General features: G+C 52.5%; 4 protein-coding genes across 4 annotated transcripts; all 4 read left to right on the forward strand.

The window, feature by feature from the left end:
* Positions 1 to 717: 717 nt before the first annotated feature.
* Positions 718 to 1,660, forward strand: LOC100907754 (uncharacterized). The gene has a single exon (XM_003745543.2). It carries the CDS (start codon positions 722 to 724, stop codon positions 1,454 to 1,456), a length of 735 nt encoding a protein of 244 aa, XP_003745591.1. The 5' UTR covers positions 718 to 721; the 3' UTR covers positions 1,457 to 1,660.
* Positions 1,661 to 8,505: 6,845 nt separating this feature from the next.
* On the forward strand, positions 8,506 to 10,325 carry LOC100907896 (uncharacterized). Its single transcript, XM_003745544.1, has 5 exons — positions 8,506 to 8,618; positions 8,701 to 8,861; positions 9,116 to 9,234; positions 9,571 to 9,640; positions 10,115 to 10,325. Exons 1-5 carry the CDS (start codon positions 8,511 to 8,513, stop codon positions 10,200 to 10,202), a joined length of 546 nt encoding a protein of 181 aa, XP_003745592.1. The 5' UTR covers positions 8,506 to 8,510; the 3' UTR covers positions 10,203 to 10,325.
* A 1,253-nt stretch (positions 10,326 to 11,578) lies between these two features.
* On the forward strand, positions 11,579 to 22,782 carry LOC100908036 (uncharacterized). Its single transcript, XM_018640436.1, has 4 exons — positions 11,579 to 11,944; positions 21,134 to 21,280; positions 21,481 to 21,669; positions 22,545 to 22,782. Exons 2-4 carry the CDS (start codon positions 21,152 to 21,154, stop codon positions 22,761 to 22,763), a joined length of 537 nt encoding a protein of 178 aa, XP_018495952.1. The 5' UTR covers positions 11,579 to 11,944; positions 21,134 to 21,151; the 3' UTR covers positions 22,764 to 22,782.
* LOC108864536 (uncharacterized) lies at positions 13,414 to 17,627 on the forward strand. The gene is made up of 2 exons (XM_018640407.1): positions 13,414 to 16,217; positions 16,544 to 17,627. Exons 1-2 carry the CDS (start codon positions 13,414 to 13,416, stop codon positions 17,625 to 17,627), a joined length of 3,888 nt encoding a protein of 1,295 aa, XP_018495923.1.
* Positions 22,783 to 24,084: the final 1,302 nt, after the last annotated feature.

Here is a 24,084-nt window from a genome sequence, read left to right on the forward strand (position 1 = left end):
GTGCGCACCTTCTGAAAAGCCCGTGGTCCTCGGTGCGCGTTGACGGCGTGCGGAAAGTCCATCGACTTCGTCTCTATGGAGCGTCGTTCGTATGTACATACATATGTATGTATGTGAGCATGTATGCATGCGGAGGAGAAGTGCTATTCGACCGAGGAACGAGTTTTCTCACTTTTTCCGCATGTTTGCCCGGCGCAGTATGCTCTCGACGCCAAACTTCAAGACAGGAGGCGACTGCTCCGAGTGTGTCAAGGAGCTGCCTGATAAGACAAGAGGAAATCTGTCGAGGAAGTCTGCGACATTGCAGATGTGAAAACGTCGAATTCGGCGAAGGGCATGTCGAGCACTCAATCGCTTGCTTCCTTCCATTCACTCTGGCGATTCCTCACAACGGACAACTGTTGTTTCGAACCTCAACATCGGTTACCCCTGAGTATCGCGACCGGTGTCCTCCCACCCCTTGTTGGAACGGAATGTGGAATTCAGTCCGGGACGGGGAGAAGGAGCAATACAAAGCACTGACCGGGGCTAGAAATCAACGGTCGATCGTCATACCGCGCGGTTGGGATGATGACGTCAGAGAGTTGTATCTGTCCAGCGGTTCTCGACCAACACAGCAGCAGCTGGGGTGAGCCACAGCCCATCTGGGCATTGCTCGCCGCCTCACCTTCGCCGCGACAGATAAAACCGTGCGAGGTGTCCCCAGCCGCCAGATCCCGCGATGGCAGCCGCACGCTTTTCACCTGTCCAATTGCTCATCGCGGCGGTGGCGTTATCGGCAATCGCTGTGTCTGCGGGACCCACCAAAGATCCTCAGTGCACTCAGGATGGTCTCGAGAAGTGTGGAGCCGATCTAATTATTTTCGCCTCGGGACCCAAGGTGGCGACGAACGCCGCACAGCTCAAAGAAATTTGCCCGAAAGAACAGGCGTCAGAGAAATGCGCTCGGGACTACAGTAATCGTTGTCTACCGCGACTTCCCAAAGGAATGGTAACGCTGTTCCTCGATGGAGTGAAGGCCGAAGTCAACGGAAAGTGCAAAGAAGGACACGCGAAGAACAAGGAGTACCTCAAGCACGCGACGTGCATGAACAGTCAGGGCGCGAAACTGCACGGATGCATGTCTCAATTGGTGGCCATCCTCGACCAGACAGTCAGCAAGGGAATAACAGGAAAAGACGCCCAGAAGAAACAACTCAAGGATTCGTGCTGCTCGTTCGGAAACATGCGCTCGTGCATGATTGAGTCCGTGAAGGGACCGTGTGGAGCGGATACGTCAAAATACGTGGATTCTCTAATTCAGGGCTATGCCGGGGATCTCCTCGATACGGTATGCTCGGCTTTCCCGATGTCAGATTGCAAAGCCGCGCAGCACATCAAAATCAAGGCAGGTGCACCGAAAAACCTGCTCTCACCTCTAGCTCACATGGTTTCTAGTCTCCAAGCACAGGGATAATCTCACGGGACTCACTCCGGCGGATCAAGTCAGTTCAGGTGGTTCACTTCCAAGCAGACCTGAATGTTATTGCGCTGAACAATCAATCTTCCCGGGGCGCACGAGCGTCGAATGCGAAGTTAGCAATGATAATCACTCGTTTCATATCACCTACCCGAACCGGAACTGCCCAAGTGGTTGGTAATAATTACTCAAGTCGGAACAAATGTTCGAAGTTATGTGTAGAAGAATAAACGGGAAGACTATTAAGGACTTCGATTATGATGTGAAATGACGTCTCCTTGGATTTATTAGATTCGTGTCACACTCCAGGATACTATGCGCCATGCATCGGGATATCCGATTCTCACCAATAAATGAATAGCTCGGCATTCCCTATCCTACAGATCGACGTCGAAATCATTAACAACTCGTCCGGTGAATTCCGGATTCATATCTATTTCTCCGCAGGGAAAAATCGGCAGATCCTGATATTTCGCTGAAGGAACTCCGAAGTGACACTTGACCAGAAATCGCGAGCGCTTTCTCTTTCGAAAGTCGTTTCGCTGGATTTAGGGATTGCCGCCGCGGACGCACCCACAGCAGATCAGTTTTTCCGCCGGTCTTGCGGCCGGACGGCCGATCAAGGTCATGGTCGACACCGAGCGATGTCGCCTAAGACCCACCCCATGTTCACAGCACCGAAAAACGTTGGGACGTTCTAAGCATTACGCCAATGCGGTGTTATCCGATTGCCTCATAAAGTTTATCTGCCGAAACCCAGCCACGCCGCGAATATAAACGCTTCCATTAACACTCCTCGCTTTCTCGGCGGGGTTCAAACGAGTCAGGCTGAGCGAGATCAGTCGGCTAGAGGTCGGTTTTCGATAGTCGGACCGAGGTGGAGGAGATAATATCACCCCGCTCCCGTTCTTTGCTAAGCGGGGAAAAATCTTGCGGGAAGTTTCACTTTGTGATCCGAGTATCGTCTCCCTTCAGATGTTGCCACGGAACCATGCCGAGGGAGTATTGTTGGGAATGATCTCCCGCATGCGGTCGGTGAGGCTGCTGTGTCTCCGGGAGTGGCGGTTCTGTTCCGTATCTCTGTATTTTGCGGACGAAAAGTCACTTGTGACTCGGAATGGCGTTTGTCACCGTCCCATCGTCGGGGAGCATTACGCGTCGCATATCACGCATCCGTGTTATACATACGGGAAAGTTAATTACAAGCAACGAGCGATGGCCCGACAGCGACGCCTGCCTTAAGTATTTTATGGCCGCTTGTGAGGTCTTATCAGGAGCAGCGAATTCGCCGTCGGCGCACACTAAGTGCTGCCATTCGACGCTATAACCTAACCCAAAACAAGAGCGGATGGCAGGGTCTTTGGACCCCATGCGACATCGCCGCCTGCAGCCCTCCCCGTTAGCTTGCACTGAAATTCCGACAGCTGGCCCAGCTGTTTGTTCGAGGGGAGGAATCTGTTTCGTCCCCCTGAATGGCGCAGACCATACAAGAATCGTTCAAGAAGTTGTTTCAGCTCTGCGTCGATAAAATCAGAGGCGAAGACACGATTGATTCCAGAATAGAATAGACTCCCTTTCCGAGTCCGAGACAGTCCTCGATGATGGTATCCTACGAGAAGCGAGCGCTTCCGACGATAAAAACCTACCACGGTTGGCAGGAAATGGAACAACAAGCCTCTGCACACAGCTCGCCTAAACCCCAGATCAGATTGCCCTGTCTACCGACCACCAGGTAGGAAGCTTCACCGGGTTTCCTTACGGAAATAATTATTCCCGCGGAAACCCCTCAGGGGGCACCTTCCGGCGCAGCCCGAGGCGCCATTGATCTAAAGCAAGGACGATCCAGCAGTGATGCCTTCACTGATCGGACGCTGTCTTTAGACTGAATCGAGGGAGCGAAGGAATAGGTCTGACTGATGAGGCAACAGGTCGACTATTCGCCCGACACTGCAGTTGAGCAGTGCGGTATAGAATCGACTATTTCACTGCATAGTCGAAGCCATTTGCTGAATCCAAAACGAGCTCTGGGCTTCCGCGGGACCTCAAAGAGAATGCGTCGGAACCTCGCCGCGGAAGCCGAAGTCGCGCTTGGGGACGTTGATAGATTTTCTCTCAGACAATCCGCTCCTCCTAGAGATCTCGGAACAAAGACCCGTGGTTGAAAGGATAGACAGCGCTTGTTCCCCCCTCAGGCATGGTCATGTAATTTGTACCAACATATTCTGTTTCCCCGTTTTATGGGTAGGATCGAGAGCGGCTAGCACAGATTCAGCGGAGCCGTCGGCACAAATCCGCTGCCGGAAAACTTTCTCCGCAGCCCGTCGCAACGTATGCGGATTTTCTCCCCCGCGGGCGTGGTACTCTCAGTCGTGTTCGAGCCCCAAAAATCTCTTAATTGAAGTAAGCTTAGCCGAGAGACTCAGAAATCTTCCCTCTGACCGACCCGGTATCCGCCTTGGATCAAGAATAGGAAGGGGCGAGTATGGAACGGATCAGATGTTTCAGGACGAGCTCAACCGACAACACCTGAACTATCCGTTTAGTGCCGAATAAGAAATTCCGCTTTTCCAACGTTTCCTCGACCCGGAGACCTTAGGAGGCTCAACTGTCCACCCCTCATCGGCTCCGACGGAGTCCGATCTGATATTCAGATGATGAATGATGAAGTGATCTCGAGGTTCTTGAATCGTCCTTTCTTCCTGCATAGCTGTTCCACGGAGTCCGGGCTTCAGCCGGCCTGGTTCATTTCTTCGAAACGCGTATCATTGTTCCGGTTTCGGCGAGACGAAACTTCGTCAACCTCTCTGCTTGAGGTTCCAGATCCTTTCGAATCAGAGGAATTCGCAGCCAACTCAGGACAGTGGTCCACTGCCGAAGATGCGTCTCGCCGGAAGTTAGCCGCACGGAGCACGAGGTGGAATTTCATTAATAATAATCAACTTACTTCGTTAGGCTAAGCAAACAGGGTTGTGAAAGTTACCGGGTTATTAAATAAGCACGCACGGTACGTCTCACTGTTGTGGTTTTTCTTCGTGCGCCTCGTGAGGCGGGCGTACGCATAGCATAAGTCTCTCGGTGGTCGCCGCGCTTTGCTTTCGCATAACCCCAGTCTTAAATCTGACTTAGCAGCCATTTGTTCGCGACTTGGACCCCAAGAGGAAAATGAGAAACAGTCTTGATGACCCTAATTAGCGAGCTGAGGTCCTTCGCCCGCATCGGGGTATCTGCGCTGTGAATTTGAGAGCGTTGCTCCTACCCAGGGCGGTTCCCCATCTTCCCTACTCCTTTCTGCAGTTCGATTTTTTGCGCCCCACCTCCTTTTGAGTTTCGCCTTGCCCCCTCCTCCTCCCAGCCCCCTTCCCCACTCGTCCCTCATTCGTCCGTCCCTCGCGGGCTTCGGAGTCTGCCGGGGTTGCGGTTTCGGAGAAAAATGAAAGGAGCTCAGCTACGACCTACCTGGACATTTGGTATGCAAGCAGAGACTTTCGAGCTGCGCGGCCTGAAAGGAGAGAAAATTCAAATTAGTGGCAGATTTTGCTTGTCTCTGTGGAAATAAGGCTCTAAATTACCCGTCACGAACACAGTTACTCCCAGCCATAGGAATCGCGTTCCGCTCAAGTTACACTTCATCCAACTGGGAGAATGCCTCCTCGCTGTGACTTCCACCCGAGATGAAACTTGGGCGAGTCGCTCTTGCATGATTCGGATCCCATGGTGGGATCATGAAGAAATTCTGATGAGAAGTTACACGGGGAACTCTCAGAGACGTGAGGTTCTCCAAGTGTATCGAAAGAAGGGCATTGTTCCCCGAGTTCGGGGGCTGTGAGTCTCGCGACGATGGTTCTTCAATTATCGAGCGAGTCACGGTCTTGTGATCAAGTGATAGAGAAGCTGGAGTGGAAAATATTGAGATATTGGACCGAACTCGCGGCGCCCAAAATGTGCTTCCGAACCGGCGACAGCCTTCCCGCAGAGCTTGGTCACTGATTCCGTCCCCGCCGCAAGTAGTCAGTTAGCGGTATCGGGGATATCGACCGATTTTATGTTCATGTTCTCGAGTCCCTGTCGTGACCGGCTCGATTTCCTCCTCTCTCCTCGGACCCTTTATCAGATTTCTGCTATTGTCAGCTACTCAGAAGAAAGTATTCGATCCAGCCAGTCTGAGAGACCGCGACTGATGCGGTCGGACGTCGCGTCGCAGCGACCATTGCGTTTTGGGGTTTTCAGAACCAGAATTGTAGCGTTCCAAGCTCCTCCCTGTGCCTGACAGCGCTCCTCTCCAATTCAGTCTCGGAACCGAACTAAAATACGTTATGAATCACCCTCCGGGAAGAGGCTGCGGTCGCTGACATCCCGTAGACACGAAGTTTCGCTTCACGCCGCGCCGCTCCGATTCCGGAATTTTGATCAGATCTACCTCAGAACCGCTGAGGTGCAGTAAAGAAATTCGAGTGGGGCCGAGAGCGACTCCGAAAGTTGACTATGGCAACTTTGAGCTGGCATAAGTTCCCTCAAGATCTCGTTTGCGTTTCAAATTCAAGCCGCACCCGCTTGCCCGAGGGTTCTACGGGCGCCATACGAAAACTGCGTGTCTGAAGTAGCTCTGAGTTTTCGGAGCTGGTGGTCCCACTCGGCGAGCGTGCAGCCGAACAGCTGGGCCGACGCCGGGAAGTCATCCGATTCTGGAAACCGTGCCCTCGGTGCGTTCCAAGTCCTCGGTTGTTCACGCAATGAAACGCGGACTGACATCTGCGTAGCAGAATAAAAACAGGGCAGGACGTCTACCTCTTCATTGAGCTTCCCCGACTCTGGATCACCTCCGGAAAGCTCAATTGATTCTTTCCGACGGAGGAATATTTCTCCACCGTATTCCTCCACGCTGTTCCCTCATTGCATGGCTTATATTCAAAGAATCCGGATCGGCTCTAAAAGAAAACTGAAGGACTCGAGGAGGGAAAACGATCGACACATCGGTTTTCCTATCGATGACCTCGCGGACTGGGATGGGTTGCCCTCCACTGTCGTCGCCCCCGGGATACCGCGGCAACATCCTCGATACCCGGAGACTGTCGAGAAAAGGGCAGTCTATAGCTTTTGACTGTCCCGATTTCCCTAGCGAGGTTTTCATCGGAAGTATCAGCCCCCGTTGCTCAGCCGTCTGGAAAGATCCATTCGAGAGCTTCGCCAGTTCCACTCCCGTTCGAGACACAGAGATCCGGCGTCAAGTTCAATTTCTAAGCGTCGACAAGTCTCGTTTTCGTTTCTACTCCTCAGAAAAGTGACGAGATGTGTCCACGACTCCTGTGCTCGGCGATAGAGAAACTCTCTTCTCGAAGTTAGTGGTGTTGACCGCGACCGGCTGAGCCTCTGACCAAGCGTATAAGTCACTCGAGCATCATTGCATCGGTTCCTCGTGGCCTCCCGTTCGCAGTTCCTCCCCCTGCCTTCGCTCGGTTTACTCGTCGATATTAGGATCGGAGTCCGCCAAGAGGAGCAAAGGTCCGCCGAATTCGTGGTGTTAGCTTTGTTCGGATCGTATTCAGATGCCTTTGTGTGCCCCTTCGGCACAGGCGTTTGTCAATTGAGACATCTCGAATCGATGCCGATCGGCTGCCGAGGGCTCTGTGATTAATTTGTAATTCAGCGAATTTAACGGCGCTGCGTGAACGTCTCCATGATTCACGAGATGTTTGGTGGTTTATCGAGAAAGTCGTTAGACGCAGTTACGCTCAAGGCGTAAAAGAATGCAAAGCAGATTGTGAGAATTCTCCTCGCTGGAAGCGGTCGTCTCGGCGTTGAGTGGGAAAACGTTCTACCCCGGTGCCGGCGAAAGAGGGTTTTCGCGTTTGCTTGCCGAAGCAAAGTCTCTCGTCAGCTCGGTGTATGCGGCTGATTTTTCTCTTTTTTGTTCAAAGCGTTGAATGCACGGACCAATACGGAAACGGATTGAAATTCAAATCAGGTGAGTTTTTTCCTCGGTGGTTTGATTGTGATCTTTGCTTTTCCTCTCCACCCTTGGGAATTCGAGCGATTCCGGTGATTCTTCCTCTGTTTTCATTCCCTCCGACGCTGTGACGAACCTTTGCATTTATTCTGAGTCCCGAGGGAAACGGCGAAATACACGTACCCTTAGACAAGTTGCACTGGCTGGCAGACTCGGTCGAGATCCGCGCCGAACACTCGCTTCAAAGTTTTGAACCTTGGCGCATTTATTGGAATCTCGCAGATTGGATAATGACGTGAATTTTTCGGGAGATATCACAGCACAGCTTGAAGGCTCACCCGGGCTCCCGCGCTCCTACTGCCCGAGAAATGCGATGAAAACGCTACACCTGAGCGGACTGCTCCTTCCCCCGATTCGGTAGGACATGGGCGTGAAGCAAGCTCCGCTAATCCCCGGGTCGGTGTCCGAACTCCTCGTGGCATCGAGACACATCCTCGCTCCCATCAGCTGTGTGTTCGCCTTCCCTTGACAACGTACAGACCTTGTTTCCCGACTTGGCCCAGACCTCGTCTGACAAAAACTTGAGGCTCGAGCTCGGGTGCTCGCAATGAAATTGCTACATTCAAGCCTCACTCAGAATGGAATCGCGAGACCGTGCTCGAGTTCGTCGGTGCCAGTCTTCGTCTTGCATCTCACAGTCCTCTCCCGTTCCGGGTGTGATCAGCGGGACCGTGGATCACCTCTCGCGCGTTGCGAAATCAGCGTCAAGTGATTCGCATCCTGAATACTCAATCTCAGTGGGGAAAAAGAGTTTCGGCTGGGAGTGGGAGGATATCATATGCAGGTGGCTACCGTTTGATTTCGGGTTCCCGGGAAATAATTGTCCTCTGCTTCTCCAGAGCTCGTGAAAAATCATCCGAAACATTCCGAGAGCAGATGCCTCGGGCGTTGTGATCTCGAAAAGGTTCCATCCGCTCCATTCATGTTCTCGATCTCTCTCCATCGAGACGACACTGGCAGTGATGAACGATAAAGGATGCCACAACGCTTGATTCTTCCAGACGACCCTCCGCCAATTGACCCACGGTAGAAAAAGTCTCCGTCAACATGGCTCATCAGCTGCCCGTGATTTTCATTATCTCGTTCCTTTTCGGTTCGACTTGGTCCCGATGTCCCAATGTGGCACCACCGGAGTACCCCTCGGAGCTCGGCCAGGTTCGGAGGGAGCTTTTCCCGTGTCTAGTCGATTTCTCCTCAGCGCGTGATGGAAGCTGGAGTATGCTAAATGAAAATTTAGTTTTTCACCAGGAACGGTCTGCGGGTGAATCTCGTTCACGTGGCGCGGAGCAATGCGGATGATGAGGAACTCTACGACAGTGTTTGTCTGGAAGCGAGCGTGAACAAGAAATCGGACAATCAATACTTTCTCAACTACACCTACAAACAAATCAAAGGCTTGTGAGTAGACCCGGATCAGACGACGTTCCTGATTACCAGGGAACGAAATCGAGTCGACTGGATGAAGGCCACTCAACCCCGAATTCTATCGCTGCCAAAAGTCCATTCGCGACTTTTCCAATCAGGAGAAGGTCCACGAAATATGAGCGGCGCATTCAGTCACTCGATTGCTCTCTTGGAGGATGTTTCGGCTGATCATCCAGTGACCTGACGATCATCAGACGAGGCCGAGCTAAGCTTAGACTGTGTTCCAGCGTCAACGTGACATTGTTCGACGGTGATGTGCCTGATGACGAGGCACGTCTCGTGCAATTGGTGCCAGAAGGGAACCTCTTGGCTGCAGTACAATGCAACCCCCAGGAGCGAATCCACGGTGAGACGCCCTCGATTCCCTCGATTCACGCCATCGAAACCTCATTACGCCGAAGTAGCTGCGGAGCAGGATGTCTTGAAGTCACTATTCCGCATCGGGAGCTACTTTCTGCGAAGGAGTTCCTACTCGAGTCCGATGCGATTTCATAACGATATACATGCCCGGAGGAAATCGAGTGCTTTCAAAAGCTGCGGTGCCCCCTTCCTCCCTTAGCCGTCACCGGAATATTGGCATCGGCGCTAGAATTTGAGAGATCCGGCCCCTCCTGGTTTGCTAACCCTGATAACTGATGACGCGCTGTTCTGGTGGAATGACGATGAATTTTCTCAATTACAGTATTCCTTGGCCTTATCAAAAACGTAGTGGGGTCATCGTGTAGGGAATCTTTACGCACCGTGATAAACAGGTAAGTCGGGACAGCGTTCACGGGACTCTCACATCCGAGGTTCGGTCGGGATTAGGGAATACTACCGAGTTGGGAAGATATCAGAAGGGTTGAAAACTGTGGTTATATCATAGATACCACGCGGAGAGCCGGGAAGACCTCCTCGAGGAGCCGCGGAATGTACGAGCTTTCAAAACTCGCTCCCAATGAGACAATCGAATCAGATTTGAATATCGTCGACGGGGTGGAACAGTTTTCGCCCTCGTCATGGCGAGGGCTGGAGCAGCGAGCCTCGTCCGAGCTCTCACCTCGGTTTAAGAGGATTCAGGCACTCGCGATCAGAAACGCTCCCAGTGCAGGACTCCAGTGAAAATCAGACGGATATCTGTCGTGGATATTCTCGGAAAATTCCTCATCTCCTCAATAGGGGGAACCTTCACCATACGTCGAGATCCTACTTGCCACAGGAGCTCATAAACGTTCCCGTCTTTCCAGAGCGCACCTTGCAGCGGGCTTCAGACCTGTGAAGAAGTCTGAACGCGAGCTATCGCGGAGTATCGCCCAATGTTGCGCCACGCACTGACTATGAGTTGTAGGGGAATTATTCGAATAGCGCTGGAGCCGAGAGAAAACAAAGGCTTCAGATCAAAATTGAAGCACTCTTCGAGCACCTCTAGGAGATGATCAAGAGAAACGAAAACAAATGCGCGTCCAAACGAATAAAAGTAATGGATTGAAGCTTTTTAGATTTTGACATTTGTTCCCATCTCTCAAGCCTAATTGAACGTCAGCGTTCGAGAGATCAAGCCGAGCGACGGAAATCGTTCCAATGCTCACGAGCCGACGCTGATCGTTCCCGCTCTTCCCCACTCGCAAACTCAGCTCCGGCGGCGCCCAGCGCCGTGCCGGAAGTTCTTTCGAAGGTATTTTCAATATCCAGAACCGAGCACCGCGGCCGCTGTTAACAAGGAGTTGCGCCGCTATTGGACTTGTTTGGGACATGTGTTCGGAGCTGTCGCGGCCGGCGTCAGGAAAAATTCGGAGAGCAGCGGTTTGGGCCGAGGGCATGGGAAGGTGTTTGCTTCTTTGTTTGTCTGAAAATCTGTCCACAGCAGCGGGCGCTCCGCGGTGTTCCGGGGGTGTTTTGACTGCCTCGGTGCGGAGAGAGTCGAAAATTTCCCTCAGCTCTCGCCGGCGGGCTCTGCGACCGGTGCGCTCCACCTGCTACCGCGTTCTCGTTTCGATTAAACTGGCGTCCCCGCTTCTGACGATGTACGAAAAAACTTGCGCGTGTCGCCTCGGACCAAAGCGAACAACAGATCATAAGAAATAGATCAGGCACAATACGTCAGATCGCGATGCTCTTCCACCCAGGAGCACGACCAGGCTCGACACGCTTCTCTGGGACACTGATCCCGGCACTCGACGCGCCCAGTCGACGTCGATGATCAAGATCTATCAGAGAAATTTTGACGAGTGGAGGAAAATACACAACACGAGCTACTCCAGGGGGAAAGGAGCCACGTCCGACCAGATCCGTCCTTTTTCTCCGAATCCGTCCTTCTGGCTAAGCGATGAGTACGGAATGCACTCCGAAGCGTCGAGCAGTGGGAATGACGCTCTCGCGACGCAGGAAATCGTTGAGAGAGCGATGTTTATGCGAGGCCAAAGTTTGCTGGCAGTGCAGTTTTTAGCGTTGCTGGAGTCAACAGCTCTGCCAGTGACTTCTGCGGAGTATCTCCGATGATAAGTCAAGTGTGATCCCGGAGGGAAGGAAGAAAGCGGAGCGAGCTTCTCTAGCCAAGGAGTTCCCGTGGAGCGAGACAATGCGAGCGACCGTCAGCCGGGGCTCGTATTCTAGCGAATTGTTTACGGCAGTAAAGATTAGCCTGAAGAGCGGACTGCTGACGATTTTCTCTCTCGATAGCCTCTAATGGACAAGTCGACTGAGCCGGCGAGCGCCGCGTTCACGTCGGGCTCAATCGTCCGCTCGTTCGTTCGCCCGTCGCTGCTCGTTGGCTTGAGCGAGCAGACGCTGTCATCGAAAGCGTGTCCGTGTCATTCCGTTGTCACGAGTGTGTGGAAATCGGTGCTCAGTTGACACGGTTCCGAGGACGACTGGTAAGGGTCAGTCGCCACTCGCAACTTTATTCGAGTGTCCGAGTGGTCCGACGGCAATCAGCTCGACGAAATCGACGTCGTCGTCGTCAATAACAACAACGACGACGAGCGCGCAGCCGTGAAGGGAACGCGTCTGCATTTGACAGCGTTGAGCGAAGTCCAGGAAAAAAGTTTCGAGCCCCCTCAAGAGATCGAACGTGGTGAGTAGTCGTAGTATTTGTCAATTAACATTAAGAGATCATTCGGAGAAAGCATTGAAATACTCGCGCCTCGGCGCATTCCAATCACCCCCTCACTCTCAATAAAAACAGAGTTGATCGAACTACGTTACGCATCGTCACTCTCCTACTGTGCGACGCTAAAAATTCATAAAAGTAAGTGTACGACTACTCAAGACCAAGAAATAACATGGTGCCGTGACAAGGAACGAATCGTGCCTACGTGGGGAACTGAATTTCATCAACGTCAACCGCAAATCCCCCACGATGACTGAAAGAACTCAACACAACGCAGACAACCTGTCCGATCAAACGGTCCAGCAGAAAGTTCTCGACGAGAAGACCATAAAGAAAGCACTCAAGAGAGCCCGATACAACAGAACGGTTCTTCGCAACCAAGTGAGAACGGAGATTTCCTCAATAAGAAACTTGGGTTCGAGTACGCCGGAATTTCTCGCTGACCGTGGTCCGGGAATCGTTCTCGCTGTCATCGGCGAGCTCAAGGCAAAAATTAATGCCTGGGATGACGAGATCTGGAGCCTACTCGATGACGACGGTCAGCAGGAGAAAGAATTGGCTGAGGCGTCTCAGTTCGACCTGGAGATCTCGGAGTCTGTTGCGAAGATAACGGTAAATCTCCCTCAGCAAGACAGCAGCGGGGAGGCAGAAACCTTCTATTCGACCCCGTGTGCAAAAAGAAGAGTCCGTTTCGGATCGGTGCTCAACCAGACGGCGGGCGAAGCCAGTGCTGATCAGCGAGCGTCGGAGCCGATCGAGGAAAAATCCCCGGTCAGTACAACAGATTCCGTCGTCGGTGGTTGCTAGACTTCCGCGCGAACTCGACATCTCGCCTGAAACGTTCTCCGGTGACCGTCTAAAATTTCGTTCGTTCATCACACAATTTCGGTGCTTCGTAAACAAGAGACCTGATGCCGCACCGATAGAGAAACTCATGATTCTTCGAAAATATCTCAGAGATGAGCCGAAGCAAATCGTGGAAGCGCTCGAGCTCACGGATGCGAATTACGAGGTCGCACTGACGTTACTTGAGAACAATTACTCCCGTATCGAGACCGAGACCCAGAAGATTCTCACTGATCTGCGCAGTCTACCCCGGATCACGAGACCTTACGACTTCACCTGTGTTCGGAAATTCTTGACACTCGTGCAAGGGCATACTGCAATCCTTGCCGCAAACGGGATTCCGATGGCAAGTTACGCGTTGACATTGAAATCGTCGATGGAAGCGGCAATGCCACCTCGAATGCGGCAAGACTTCAGGGACGAGCGCAGATTAGAGGAAAAATTCCTGCCTGTTAACGAGACCCGTCCTGGGTCCTCTTCCGGTCTCCCTGCGAATGGCATCGATCAGATCGTCGTTGATGTCGAGAAGATGTTAGTTTCCTACGACGTCGCGTTCAAGACCTAGAGGATAGCAAATATTTGGACGCTGCCATGAGCTCACAAACGCTCGAGAACAGGGCAGCTGAGGACCGGAGGAAACAACCGAAAGATCGAAGATACAATTCTACAGTGATCGCGGCGGCGGTCAGACATCCACGGGGCAAATTCAAAACCCGACCGTGTCTATTCTGCAACACTCCGGACCATAACTCTTCCCGCTGCTCCGCCGACCTATCATTGGATAGGCGAAAGGAGATCTTGACGAATCAAAAACGATGCTTCAAGTGCTTCAGACAGAATCATCTGAATCCTACCGAGTGCGCGGGACCCAGCTTCCCGTGCACGAAATGCAACTCGACAGACCATTACGCACCGATGCACCAGAGATCGGCAGTCACAAGTGCTGTTATCGGAGAAACATCTAGCGGTATCGACTCTAGCAATGCACTCTTATGGACCTCATCCGCATACGTTGTAAATGGCGGACTGAGAATACCAATCCGGATCTTCATCGATGGAGGAAGCTCCATCACCGTGGTCCTGCCATCGCTGCGCCGAATGCTCCGAGAGGCCCCCGTTGGGGCCCGTGACCTGAACTTGCAAGCATTCGCTAGTTCGCACTCAATCAAAGGGGCTCCGGTGTTCAATATCCGTCTAACGGGCCCGCTCGACAAAACAGTGGTTGAGTTTCTCGCCCTCGAACATGATTTCGGAGTTCATCCACCGAACGTCCGGCCTCGTCACGTATCGGAAGCTATCAAGAAATTCGACAGGGAGCACCCGGTTGCAGATAGAGCCTACATCGGCGAATGGAACGATTCGCCACCTGCTATCCTCGTTGGCATGGACCAAATTCACAAGATTGTGACACGCTCTCAGCTTCCCGTGACTGTAGTTGACAACATCGTCGCTCAACACAGCCGATTCGGATGGCTGATCGGCGGTCCTACGTCAGGGGAGGTACGCGTCGGCGCAACGGTCACTACAGCGCATGTGATCTGCTGTTCAGCAGCAATGTCCACCGATTCTCTCCCAATCTCTCCAGCAGCGAAAGCGCTCCAGACCCTCTGGAGTCTCGAGTCAGTCGGTATCGCAGAAGCTCCGTCTTCCCCGCAATTGTCCGCGGATGAAGACTCGGCGATCAGACAATTCGAGTCAGGACTCACTTATGAAAACGACCGCTACGTAGTAACATTTCCGAAGCGTGAGACGATATGCCTACTTCCGAACAATAGGGCGGTCGCGCTCAAGAGGCTGGAACGGAAGCTGTCACAACTCGAACGAGAACCGTCGAAATATCAGAGATACCACGAGGAGATAATGAAGTTTGTACACGAGGGCCACGCATGCGAAGTCGGCCCGAGCGAGTCAACAGGGCCGTCGACGATCGATGGAAGCTATTTCATGCCCCATCATGAGGTCATCACTGGGTCCGGACCTTGGGAGAAATGGCGCATTGTATTCGACTGCTCCTCTAAGGATGCGGGTGCTACCTCACTCAACGACCATCTCCTCCCCGGTCCAAACCTGAATCCAGAGCTGGTGACTGTGCTCCTGAACTTCCGTCTTCACCCCGTGGCCGTCTCGGCCGATATCACCAAAGCCTATTTGCAGCTGGGTATCCGCGACGAAGACCGTTCGCTCTTCAATTTTTTATGGAGAGCACCAGGTGAACGTCTAGTCAAGGTGTTCCAGATGACGAAGGTTATTTGGGGAGCGACGTCCTCGGGATTTTTGCTGGCCGCTACGGTACGAGAGCACTTAAAACGGAACCCTCCATTGTGCCAGGAGCTGGGAAACTTCCTGTACGCCGATGATTTCCTTCAGAGTTTCAAAAACGACCAGGAAGCAATCGCATTCACAGACGACATGAGGAAGACGCTCGGAACCGCTGGAATGACATTGGCCAAATGGAAAACGAATTCCAACGCGGTCACAAGCCATCTTCTCAACACGGGGGTTGACTCCGCCACATTCGACCGGGGCAACAGCGATGTACTGAAGGTACTGGGTCTTCTGTGGGAGCCGTCTACAGATGTTTTCCGCCTCGCTACTTCAAACCTTCGCAAGAACTTCGACCTGAGGACATCATTGAGTAAACGAGCTGTCCTCAGTACTGTCGCCTCTCTATACGACCCGTTGGGGTGGCTGATGCCATTCACCATACGCGGCAAGATCATTGTTCAGAGGATGTGGACCGCAAATACCGAATGGAGTCAGACAGTATCCGATGAAATTCGGGGAGACCTCGTCCAGTGGGTGTCCGAGGCGGAGACCTTTGAGCGTTTCGATTTCCGACGGCGATACGATGGAAGTCGCGAGAGTCCAATCTCCTACCGTCTCCATCTGTTTGGAGACGCCTCACAACTGGCGTATGCTTGTGCCGCCTACATCGAGTGCCGTTTCGCCGATGGAACATCGACCTTCTCGCTGGCTATGTCAAAATCAAGGCTGGCACCTCGCGATCAGGTGTCTCTACCTAGACTCGAGCTCCTCGCTGCACTGATTGCAGTCCGGTTGAAAACATTCCTAGTGCAGAGAATGGAGGTTCAGTTCGAGGCCTTTCGCTTCTACACTGACTCTACCATCGCCTTCCACTGGGCAACTTCTGCGAAGCCTGGCGGTTGGAAAACCTACGTTAGCAATCGCGTAGCGGAGATCCAGGCAAGCTCGAAGAGGGAAGACTGGTTCCATGTCCAGGGAAGCCGAAACGTATCTGATCTCGCTACTCGGGGAATCAGCGCTCAGGTTTTGACCGAGTCCGCGGAGTGGTGGTACGGCCCGACTTGGCTCCGACTCCCGTCAGCGAGCAACCGCTGTCCCAACCATCAGCTGTCGATTCTACTTTCAACGAGGTTCGGAAGGAGATTCGCTCGGTCGCTGCACCTCTTGTGGGTACTTATCCCGTGCCTTTGCTCGATCTCGAACGACATAGTACCGCTGGTCGCGCGATACGAGTGCTCACAAATGTGCTCCGGTTCAGCCTGTTGGCTCGCAAGCTTCCGCCTCAGGATTCAATTACTCTTCACCGCTCAGCTGAGTGTCATATCATTCGCTGGACTCAGTCTCAGTATCTCCGGCCGGAGCTCGACGCGATCCGAGTCGGAGAACGTGTTCCGAGAGATTCGAAACTTAGCGCATTTGATCTGCTCGTCGATGAAAACAACTTGCTTCGCATAAGGACACGATTGGTTGAAGGACTACACTACACATTTGAAGAGAAAAATCCTGTTGTGATCCCTGGTAATTCTCGTCTCGCAGTGCTCCTCATCATCGATGCTCACCGAGTTAATGCGCACTTCGGGGTTTCGACTGTGCTGAATCAGCTTCGAAGGAGGTTCTGGATTACTAGAGGCCGGCAAGTGATCAAGTCAATCCTTCGACGATGCGTTGTATGCCGTAAACGTCACGCGGCGCCTGCAACCCAGATTGAGGCCCCCCTGCCGCAGTCCAGAACCGAATTCCGAGCTCCTTTCGGTTCGACTGGAATCGATTTTTGCGGACCGTTCCACGTGCGTCACCGGCAAGGCACACAGAAGGCGTACGTCGCCGTCTTCACTTGCATGGCGATCCGCGCCATTCATCTCGAACTCGTCCCATGTCAGTCGACCCCGCAGACACATCTTGCCATACGGCGCTTCTTGGCAGCGTACCCGGCTTGCACTTGCTTCGTATCCGACAACGGAGCTTCGTTCGTGAAGGCGGCGACGGAGTTGAAGCGATTGTTCAGCTCACTTCGAAATCCCGCTGCCCAGCAAGAGCTAAATGGTCGAACGATCGATTGGAAGTTCATTTGCCCTCGGTCCCCCTGGCATGGTGGATTCTACGAACGCGTCGTCGGCATTTTCAAGTCCGCCCTGATCAAGACACTGGGACGAAGCCTCGTCGGCTACGAAGAATTACGAACCATCTTGTGTGAAGTCGCAGGAGTTATCAACGAACGGCCATTGACGTTCGTTTCTGCAGACCCGGATGAGCTGACCGCTATAACACCAGCACAATTCCTCCGAGGAGGACCCGATTACCCCTCTTACGCTAGAGTTCTGCCCGTTGATCGACTGCGAGGCAATGAGGTAGCAGGCGCTGACGAACTCCGGCGAGGGCTTGCTAGCAGGACCACGTACTTTAAAAGCCTGTCCGTTCGATGGTTCAGAGAGTACCTCGCGCTTCTGCGGACGGCCAATACCACACGCGGTTCGCGATGCGCTCCGATCGAAATTGGAGATGTCTGTTTAGTTAAAAAGAAGACAACACGGCCCGCGTGAGATGGCCTTTGGTTAAGATCGAAGATGCGCATCGCGGCAGGGACGGGTTGATCCGCATCTATACAGTAAAATTCAGCAATGGTCGGATTTCTCGCCGTGCCGCACAACTGCTTTATCCGCTCGAGGCCAAAGTCGCGGGAATCTCGACCCCGAGGCTACCGCACGGAGCCCCGGTCGAGGGAAGAACCACCTCAGAGAGAGAGATCATCGAAAGCGGAGAGTCTAGTCATCACTAGTCATGTCCTCGAATTTCATTGTGTTCGTCCGTTAGATGACAGATATCGCGAATCGCTTGCCTTATAACATGTACATATGCCATCCGATGTGATTCGTTCTCTATAACCCTGTGTGTCAAGGAAACGCTAGCGTTTCCGGGGGGTGTGTCAATTAACATTAAGAGATCATTCGGAGAAAGCATTGAAATACTCGCGCCTCGGCGCATTCCAATCACCCCCTCACTCTCAATAAAAACAGAGTTGATCGAACTACGTTACGCATCGTCACTCTCCTACTGTGCGACGCTAAAAATTCATAAAAGTAAGTGTACGACTACTCAAGACCAAGAAATAACAGTATTAGTGGTAGTACATCTGTCGGAGAAGCGAACGTAGCCCCAGACAGCTGTCGACCCACAGCCGCGTTAATAAAGGAATCCCATCTCCTCGTTGTCGATCCCGGTCAATTTCCGCCGTTGAATGCCGTCCCCCGGTGGGAGGAAACTGAGCGACTCTGTGATGGTCCGGGAACCTCCTCGTATCCTCACAAAGCTAGCTGCGGGCTCTGTGGTACTGAGATTGTCCTCTGGGCGGCGAATCAATCAGACGTTGATTGATTCCGCTTACGGATTCTTGAAATGACACCAAGGTAGAAGCGATCAGACGCTCAAACGACGAGCACATTGTGCTCCGATATGCGCTGCCCCAATCGGAAATAGCGAATTCGCGCTTCAGTTTCCTTTTCACGATGCTCGCCACGAGCTCATTGTTGTCTGCATAAAAGAGCTCTCCATAATCGGTGCGGGATCGAAAAGTCGCGATAGAGCGGATTCTGCGAGACGATCCGGTGTCCTTCGAGCGGGTCGGTGAACTTCGCGATTCCCCGCAGATGGTGACCTGGACCAAGTTCGGTAGATGAATTCCGTGATCCGTTCCTTCGAGCTCCTGGCAATCGGGACATCTCGTACATCGCAGAGACTGCGCGAGCGGAGAACGGAATTAAATTCTCCGGACCAGAAATGTGCGAGGTCCAATCTCATCTTGTCTATCCCATCCCATACACATTATAATCGAATGGATTAAATCTGATTGGACTACATGAGGAACTGCCCAAATCCGGAACGGGACGAATCTCTCCCCCGTCGGAACTCGTTCGAAAAGCTGCCGAGAGGAAGAACATGTGTCTGTGTGTCTGAACGTGAGTCTGTGTTTCCTTTCATTCTCGAGATCCTCGAAGGTTCCTCCCCTGACCCGGGAATCATCCCGATCGTTCCCGCCTCGGCTGGATATGGGCACAGACCAACCCAGTAACATTCGAGCATGTCTGCCCATCTATGCCATCTTTCTCGGGGACAAGGATTGCGTGTAAATGGCGGCTCAGATCGAACTGAGAATCGCCGATGAATTTTACTCAGGAGACTCGTAAACCACGCCGCATTCAACGAGGCGGCCCGACTCAGCAACAGTAGTCGTAACAAGAGACAGATCGAGCCCCCGGGACCATAGCGCCCCAGAGCAAATTTCGATCCCGATTCCGAGGGTACTGCGCTACTGCTGTCGCTGACTCCATGTGAAATTTCGTGGCCTGATGGGGAATCGCAACGTACCACATGTTTCAATGAAGAGCGAGTCAGCGATACTTTGTTAATAGCAGTGATTATCAACGAATTCCCCGAGGCTTGCTGGTCGTGCTCCCGATGGGCTCGAAGCGACTCGTCGTCCCCGATACCAAATCTCTCGATAGATAGCACCGGACAGATTCCCAGATGTACCGGGGCAAGCACCGAATTCGAAGAGGACTACAGATTGATGGATTCTTCGCTGTGAGCGCCTACTGAGCGAAAGTCATTGCAGAGCGTGCGGGAAGCAAATGGATTGACTTTGTAAAGCCGAACGAATTTTCAAGCAGCCGAGTGAGGAGTCTGTTGCCGTCAATGCTTTCAACATGTGTTGTTTTGCTGTTTCCCTCTCGAATCGTTCCAACGTGCTTGCAATGCCGACCGATGTTCCGCGGGCTAGCGGTTCGGAGGTCTTGTTGCCTTCGAGCAAGCGAGTGGGCGAGCGGACGAGGATTACATGGACGGCTTTTACTCGCTCGCTTCTATCGCCTAGAAGCCTCTGTAATGGCGTCCGATGCCTGTGGCTGGTGTTTTCTTTTTCCTACCGCGTGAACACTACACACCAAATGAGCTCCGAGCTGCGAACAGAAGCGACAATCGCAGACACTTATCGGAGCGCATCCATCTTTCGCCAAATCGGCCCCACGCGTTGGAAGGACCCAGAGCAAAGGGTAACACTCGAAAATGCTCAGTGCTGCGTTTGGGCGTGGGATTGGGATCTCAGCTCGCTAAGTCGGTCCTTACCGAAACTCAGCATCACCGTGAATCGCAAAAGCTCCCAACAAATGCTCGGTACTTCGGGGGCTACCAAACAGCTGTCGCTCTCCCCCTCATTCGTCAACTCAACGAAAAACCCTCCCTCCGATTATTATTTATCGGCTATGGCTCTGGAAGACTGCCTGAGTTTTCGCTTTTTCGATCTGGGAAGTGGAGATTCTGGCAACGTGGGGGTCGGAGATACTTGAAGACGGCTGATCGGGGATTCCATCGAGCTGTGCCATTCGAGGATCAAATCCCCGGATGTATATTATATCATGAGGAGGGCTGTGCGTTTTATCCGCGGAAAAGAGCGAAATATGCAGGAAAAATGCATGATGAATGATAATAATCAATGACCCGTTCCATTGGCAAAGCGCCGTTCTCATCTTTCCATTGGTGAACGCAAGGAAGCACGGAAAAGCCCCCGAAATAGCACGAAATGCGGGACAAGTGGAGAATTGCAACGTGGATAAAGATCCTCAAACGATCGAGATATGCATACATGCTCGAAAATATGCCTTGCTTAGAACGCACAGCTGCAATCATTATCCTACAACGGATCGTGTATACATGTATTATAACAATGAATCATCCATCCAATTCATAACACGATGAGGCTGTGTCCGATATCGGTCCGACATGCTCAATAGGGAGCAGAACAGATCACCGAGAGAACGAATCAGGACACTTTAGCGTGAACACGGGTTTATACGGAAGCGATATTCTTCGGTGTACCTTCCCGCGTGTGTTGAGGGTCGTCGGCGGTCATGGATAGCAATGATAAGCGAACAGAACGATCGCAGCCCGGAGAGTCAACTCATTTTCCGAGAGACGATTGCGTACGGCAATGCGGGAAAGGCAATCGGGGCGTCTTGGCTAGCATGAGCGAAACAAACAGGAATTTTCATTACAGCCTCCGCGGCTCGACACGATGAAGCTCAAAAAGCTCATCCGTAATCTCATGTCAAGACTCAACCCCAGGAAATGTCAAGCCGATGCAGTTCCGCTCGATATGGACCAAACGGAGGCGAGGAATGGGAAGCGAAGATTCTTCAAACATGTCAGTGTGAATATTATTATTTTTGGGGCACTTGACCCGTCGAAGACCGAGAGATATAGCTCCCCAAAGCGGAACTGTTCCGAATGCTCACACTACGACGCCGACGCTGGCCACAAGTATCATCCTGAAGGGGAATGCGACAAAAGATTCAATATTGAGATAGTGAAAGAGATCCCTTAACGCTGCGTTCTGTTTTCCAGAATCTGCGGAAATTCATATCTAAGCGACAGAAATTGCCGCGTTACCGGAAATTCGACGTCGGGCCCTTGAGTGCAGATGGGGAAACCGTTCGATCCGCCAAAATCCCATCGAGCAATTGTGTCAAGGAGTCCAATGCCAGCGCTCTCAAAGAAGAGAAGAATTCACAGAAGAAAACGAAGAAACACAAGGTGGGATCTCTAATCGCTTCCGGGTTGCTCCACGTGTGCAGTAATCTCCACTTCGATCAGATTTTCTCCCTGGCTGAGCCGAAGCAATTTGATGTCTTGTTCCGCTCGAGAGTCTTCCGCAATAAACTGAGAATGTACTCACAAGCGGGGAAAATACAGAGGTCGGTCCGAAAACACAATTAGCTTTTGTTTACATTCCGAACAAGTGAGGATGCGCCCTGGGCGTTGTCGGCGACCGTCATGTTATTTTTCCAAGCCTTTTTCGGACTGTCGTAAGGCTATCTAATATTGCGAGCTCTTTTCAATGCTGATTTCGCACCGAGCAAGGCAAGCAGCGCAGTCCCGTGCTGAGTAAACTCCGATCCGCAACGTTTAAGCGCGTTCCCAACGCCCAGCTAAACAATTGTCCTCTCTCGAAACACGCTTGTGTCGCGCATTAAATTAAATTCTAATTTGTGGGTCCGCGAAACCGGTCTTGACAGCTCCCTCGTCCAGACGGCTGGAAGCGATTTGAATCCGGGAATCCGCAATCAGATTCATATCAGCATGCTGTATCGATAATCGATTCGTCGGGCTGACCGCGTCTTCCCGGAGGAGGAACTCGTGTTGGGAATATCGCTTAGTCGCACAGAGAGAGGAAAAAAGTGCCCGACTTCCAACCCTCGTGCTGTTGTTCTACAATCTCTCAGCCACATGGCTGAATTCAAGTGCACTCGAGTGGTCGGTAATAGTTTGCGAAATGAGTTTGTTGCCAAGGAACTGCGGCTCGGGGAATCTGAAACTATATGTTGCGCTCAGCCGTCGCAGAAATAACAGCTGTCGAGAAGTTCTGGGAGAATGGAAAAAACTAAACTCCAGTTCTTTTGGCTTTGCAGCGTCTCCGCTACCTGAGACGGAAAGCGAGAAAAGCCGTCGAGTATCTAGCCCTAGGAATCGCAGCTTCCGGCGCTGGATACGGAATGCCCGCCGGATTCGACCCGTCAGCTTTCAAGAGCGAATGCACGGTGTATCCCGAGGTGTACACGCTCGAACAACTGCGTTGGATGTCGAACTACAAAAAAAACCTGTATAGTGTCGGCCACCTGGCCGTCTGAATCTTCTGCTGTACATATTATTTCCATCGTCGTCACGGGGTCACGCTTGTACATTAATATTCATGAGCCCGATCGAATTATTCGGATTCCCCCAGTCGGACAGTGGAAGACGACGAATAAATGCTCATCGATTCCCGGTCAATCTCTGGTTTTAAACTTGCTCATCTTATCGCGTCGGAAGTTCAGCTTTGCCGGAGTCTCAGTCCGAGAGTCAGCTCTCCCGATCCTGACTTTCCAGGTCTAGTCGAACGCGGGCAGAGTACCCCGTCTTTTGCGCTGATTGTAATTGGGCAGCGAAAAAATGGGGTATCCGCCCCGAAAGCTCCGCCATAAGAGTTAGGACGACGATCTGTCTTTGGGCTTTCATCCATCGGTCCATCACTCGCTTTCCGCGGGAAATCGGTTGTTCCCCCCTTCAGCACGTCGAGACTTCTGTCCGGGAGATACTGAGGAGCTCGCGTCGGTGCCGAACAACCGCATCTTTGTTCGAACAATCCGCTACATATAGATGTTCAGCCAGAGAATATCTCTCTGTTAAGCCAGATGGCGCCCGCTCGACGGGTACATCCTCAATTTCCTGGTGCGAGTCTCTATCGCCGGTCCCCGCTAGCTTTCATCTGCGATATCCTCTTGTATCTCGCAGTGGCCCGCTCCGCGCCCGCCTTGCCATAAGGCGGAGCGGAATCCGGACACTTTATCTCAGAACGTGACACGCCACAGGGCGCAACGTGACAGCTTCTGAGCAACGATACGAACCCCGAACGTATTCGGACGAAGATCCGTCCCAGTGCGACTTGCCCCTTTTCAAAGGCTCCAGAAACTATTCATTGCGACGCCGCGCCGTTGAGTTGAGGATCGAGGGCTGCATCTGGGACGGCTTCCATCTGTGATTACGAAAGACGGATCGCCGAGTGGTCGACGTCGGCTCGTGTGGGAGCTTGCTAGTTGAGGCTCACAGCGGAGTTCTTCGAATTTTCGCTGCCATTCCGGGCCGGGCGAAAGCCGGACAACCTGTCTAAGGCCATGGCACGGAAACTTCCGATGCAGCCCCGAGCTTGCGGAGCATCTCTCGCCACTATCCTCAGCGAGGGGAAGAAGGAGTGACGCGGAAGACTCGGGATTGAGTGAGTGCGATACCTCGAGGCAACGATCAGCAGACATCCGCACAGGTCTAGGCGCGCGAGGAGGAGATGCGACAAAAATCGCGGATCCCTATCGGTACATCATCGGAGAGCTTCACTTTCCTTCTCTTCGCTCCATCGGAGATAAAGGCGGAAGTCGAACCGGGATCAATCAGCACCGCGGACTGAACACCAATAGC

Source organism: Galendromus occidentalis, unplaced genomic scaffold (genome assembly GCF_000255335.2).
Source record: "Galendromus occidentalis unplaced genomic scaffold, Mocc_1.1 scf7180000077484, whole genome shotgun sequence".
NCBI lineage: Eukaryota > Metazoa > Arthropoda > Arachnida > Mesostigmata > Phytoseiidae > Galendromus > Galendromus occidentalis.

Excerpts from the sequence above, each read along its gene's own strand:
- LOC100907754 (XM_003745543.2), top strand. The coding sequence starts at position 722 with ATGGCAGCCGCACGCTTTTCACCTGTCCAATTGCTCATCGCGGCGGTG.
- LOC100907896 (XM_003745544.1), top strand. The coding sequence starts at position 8,511 with ATGGCTCATCAGCTGCCCGTGATTTTCATTATCTCGTTCCTTTTCGGT. Across the intron at positions 9,235-9,570 it reads CCCCCAGGAGCGAATCCACG|TATTCCTTGGCCTTATCAAA; the intron begins GTGAGACGCCCT and ends TCTCAATTACAG. Across the intron at positions 9,641-10,114 it reads TTACGCACCGTGATAAACAG|AGCGCACCTTGCAGCGGGCT; the intron begins GTAAGTCGGGAC and ends CCGTCTTTCCAG.
- LOC108864536 (XM_018640407.1), top strand. The coding sequence starts at position 13,414 with ATGAGCTCACAAACGCTCGAGAACAGGGCAGCTGAGGACCGGAGGAAA. Across the intron at positions 16,218-16,543 it reads TCGATTCTACTTTCAACGAG|GACACGATTGGTTGAAGGAC; the intron begins GTTCGGAAGGAG and ends GCTTCGCATAAG.
- LOC100908036 (XM_018640436.1), top strand. The coding sequence starts at position 21,152 with ATGAAGCTCAAAAAGCTCATCCGTAATCTCATGTCAAGACTCAACCCC. Across the intron at positions 21,281-21,480 it reads AGCGAAGATTCTTCAAACAT|AATCTGCGGAAATTCATATC; the intron begins GTCAGTGTGAAT and ends TCTGTTTTCCAG. Across the intron at positions 21,670-22,544 it reads AGAAAACGAAGAAACACAAG|CGTCTCCGCTACCTGAGACG; the intron begins GTGGGATCTCTA and ends TTGGCTTTGCAG.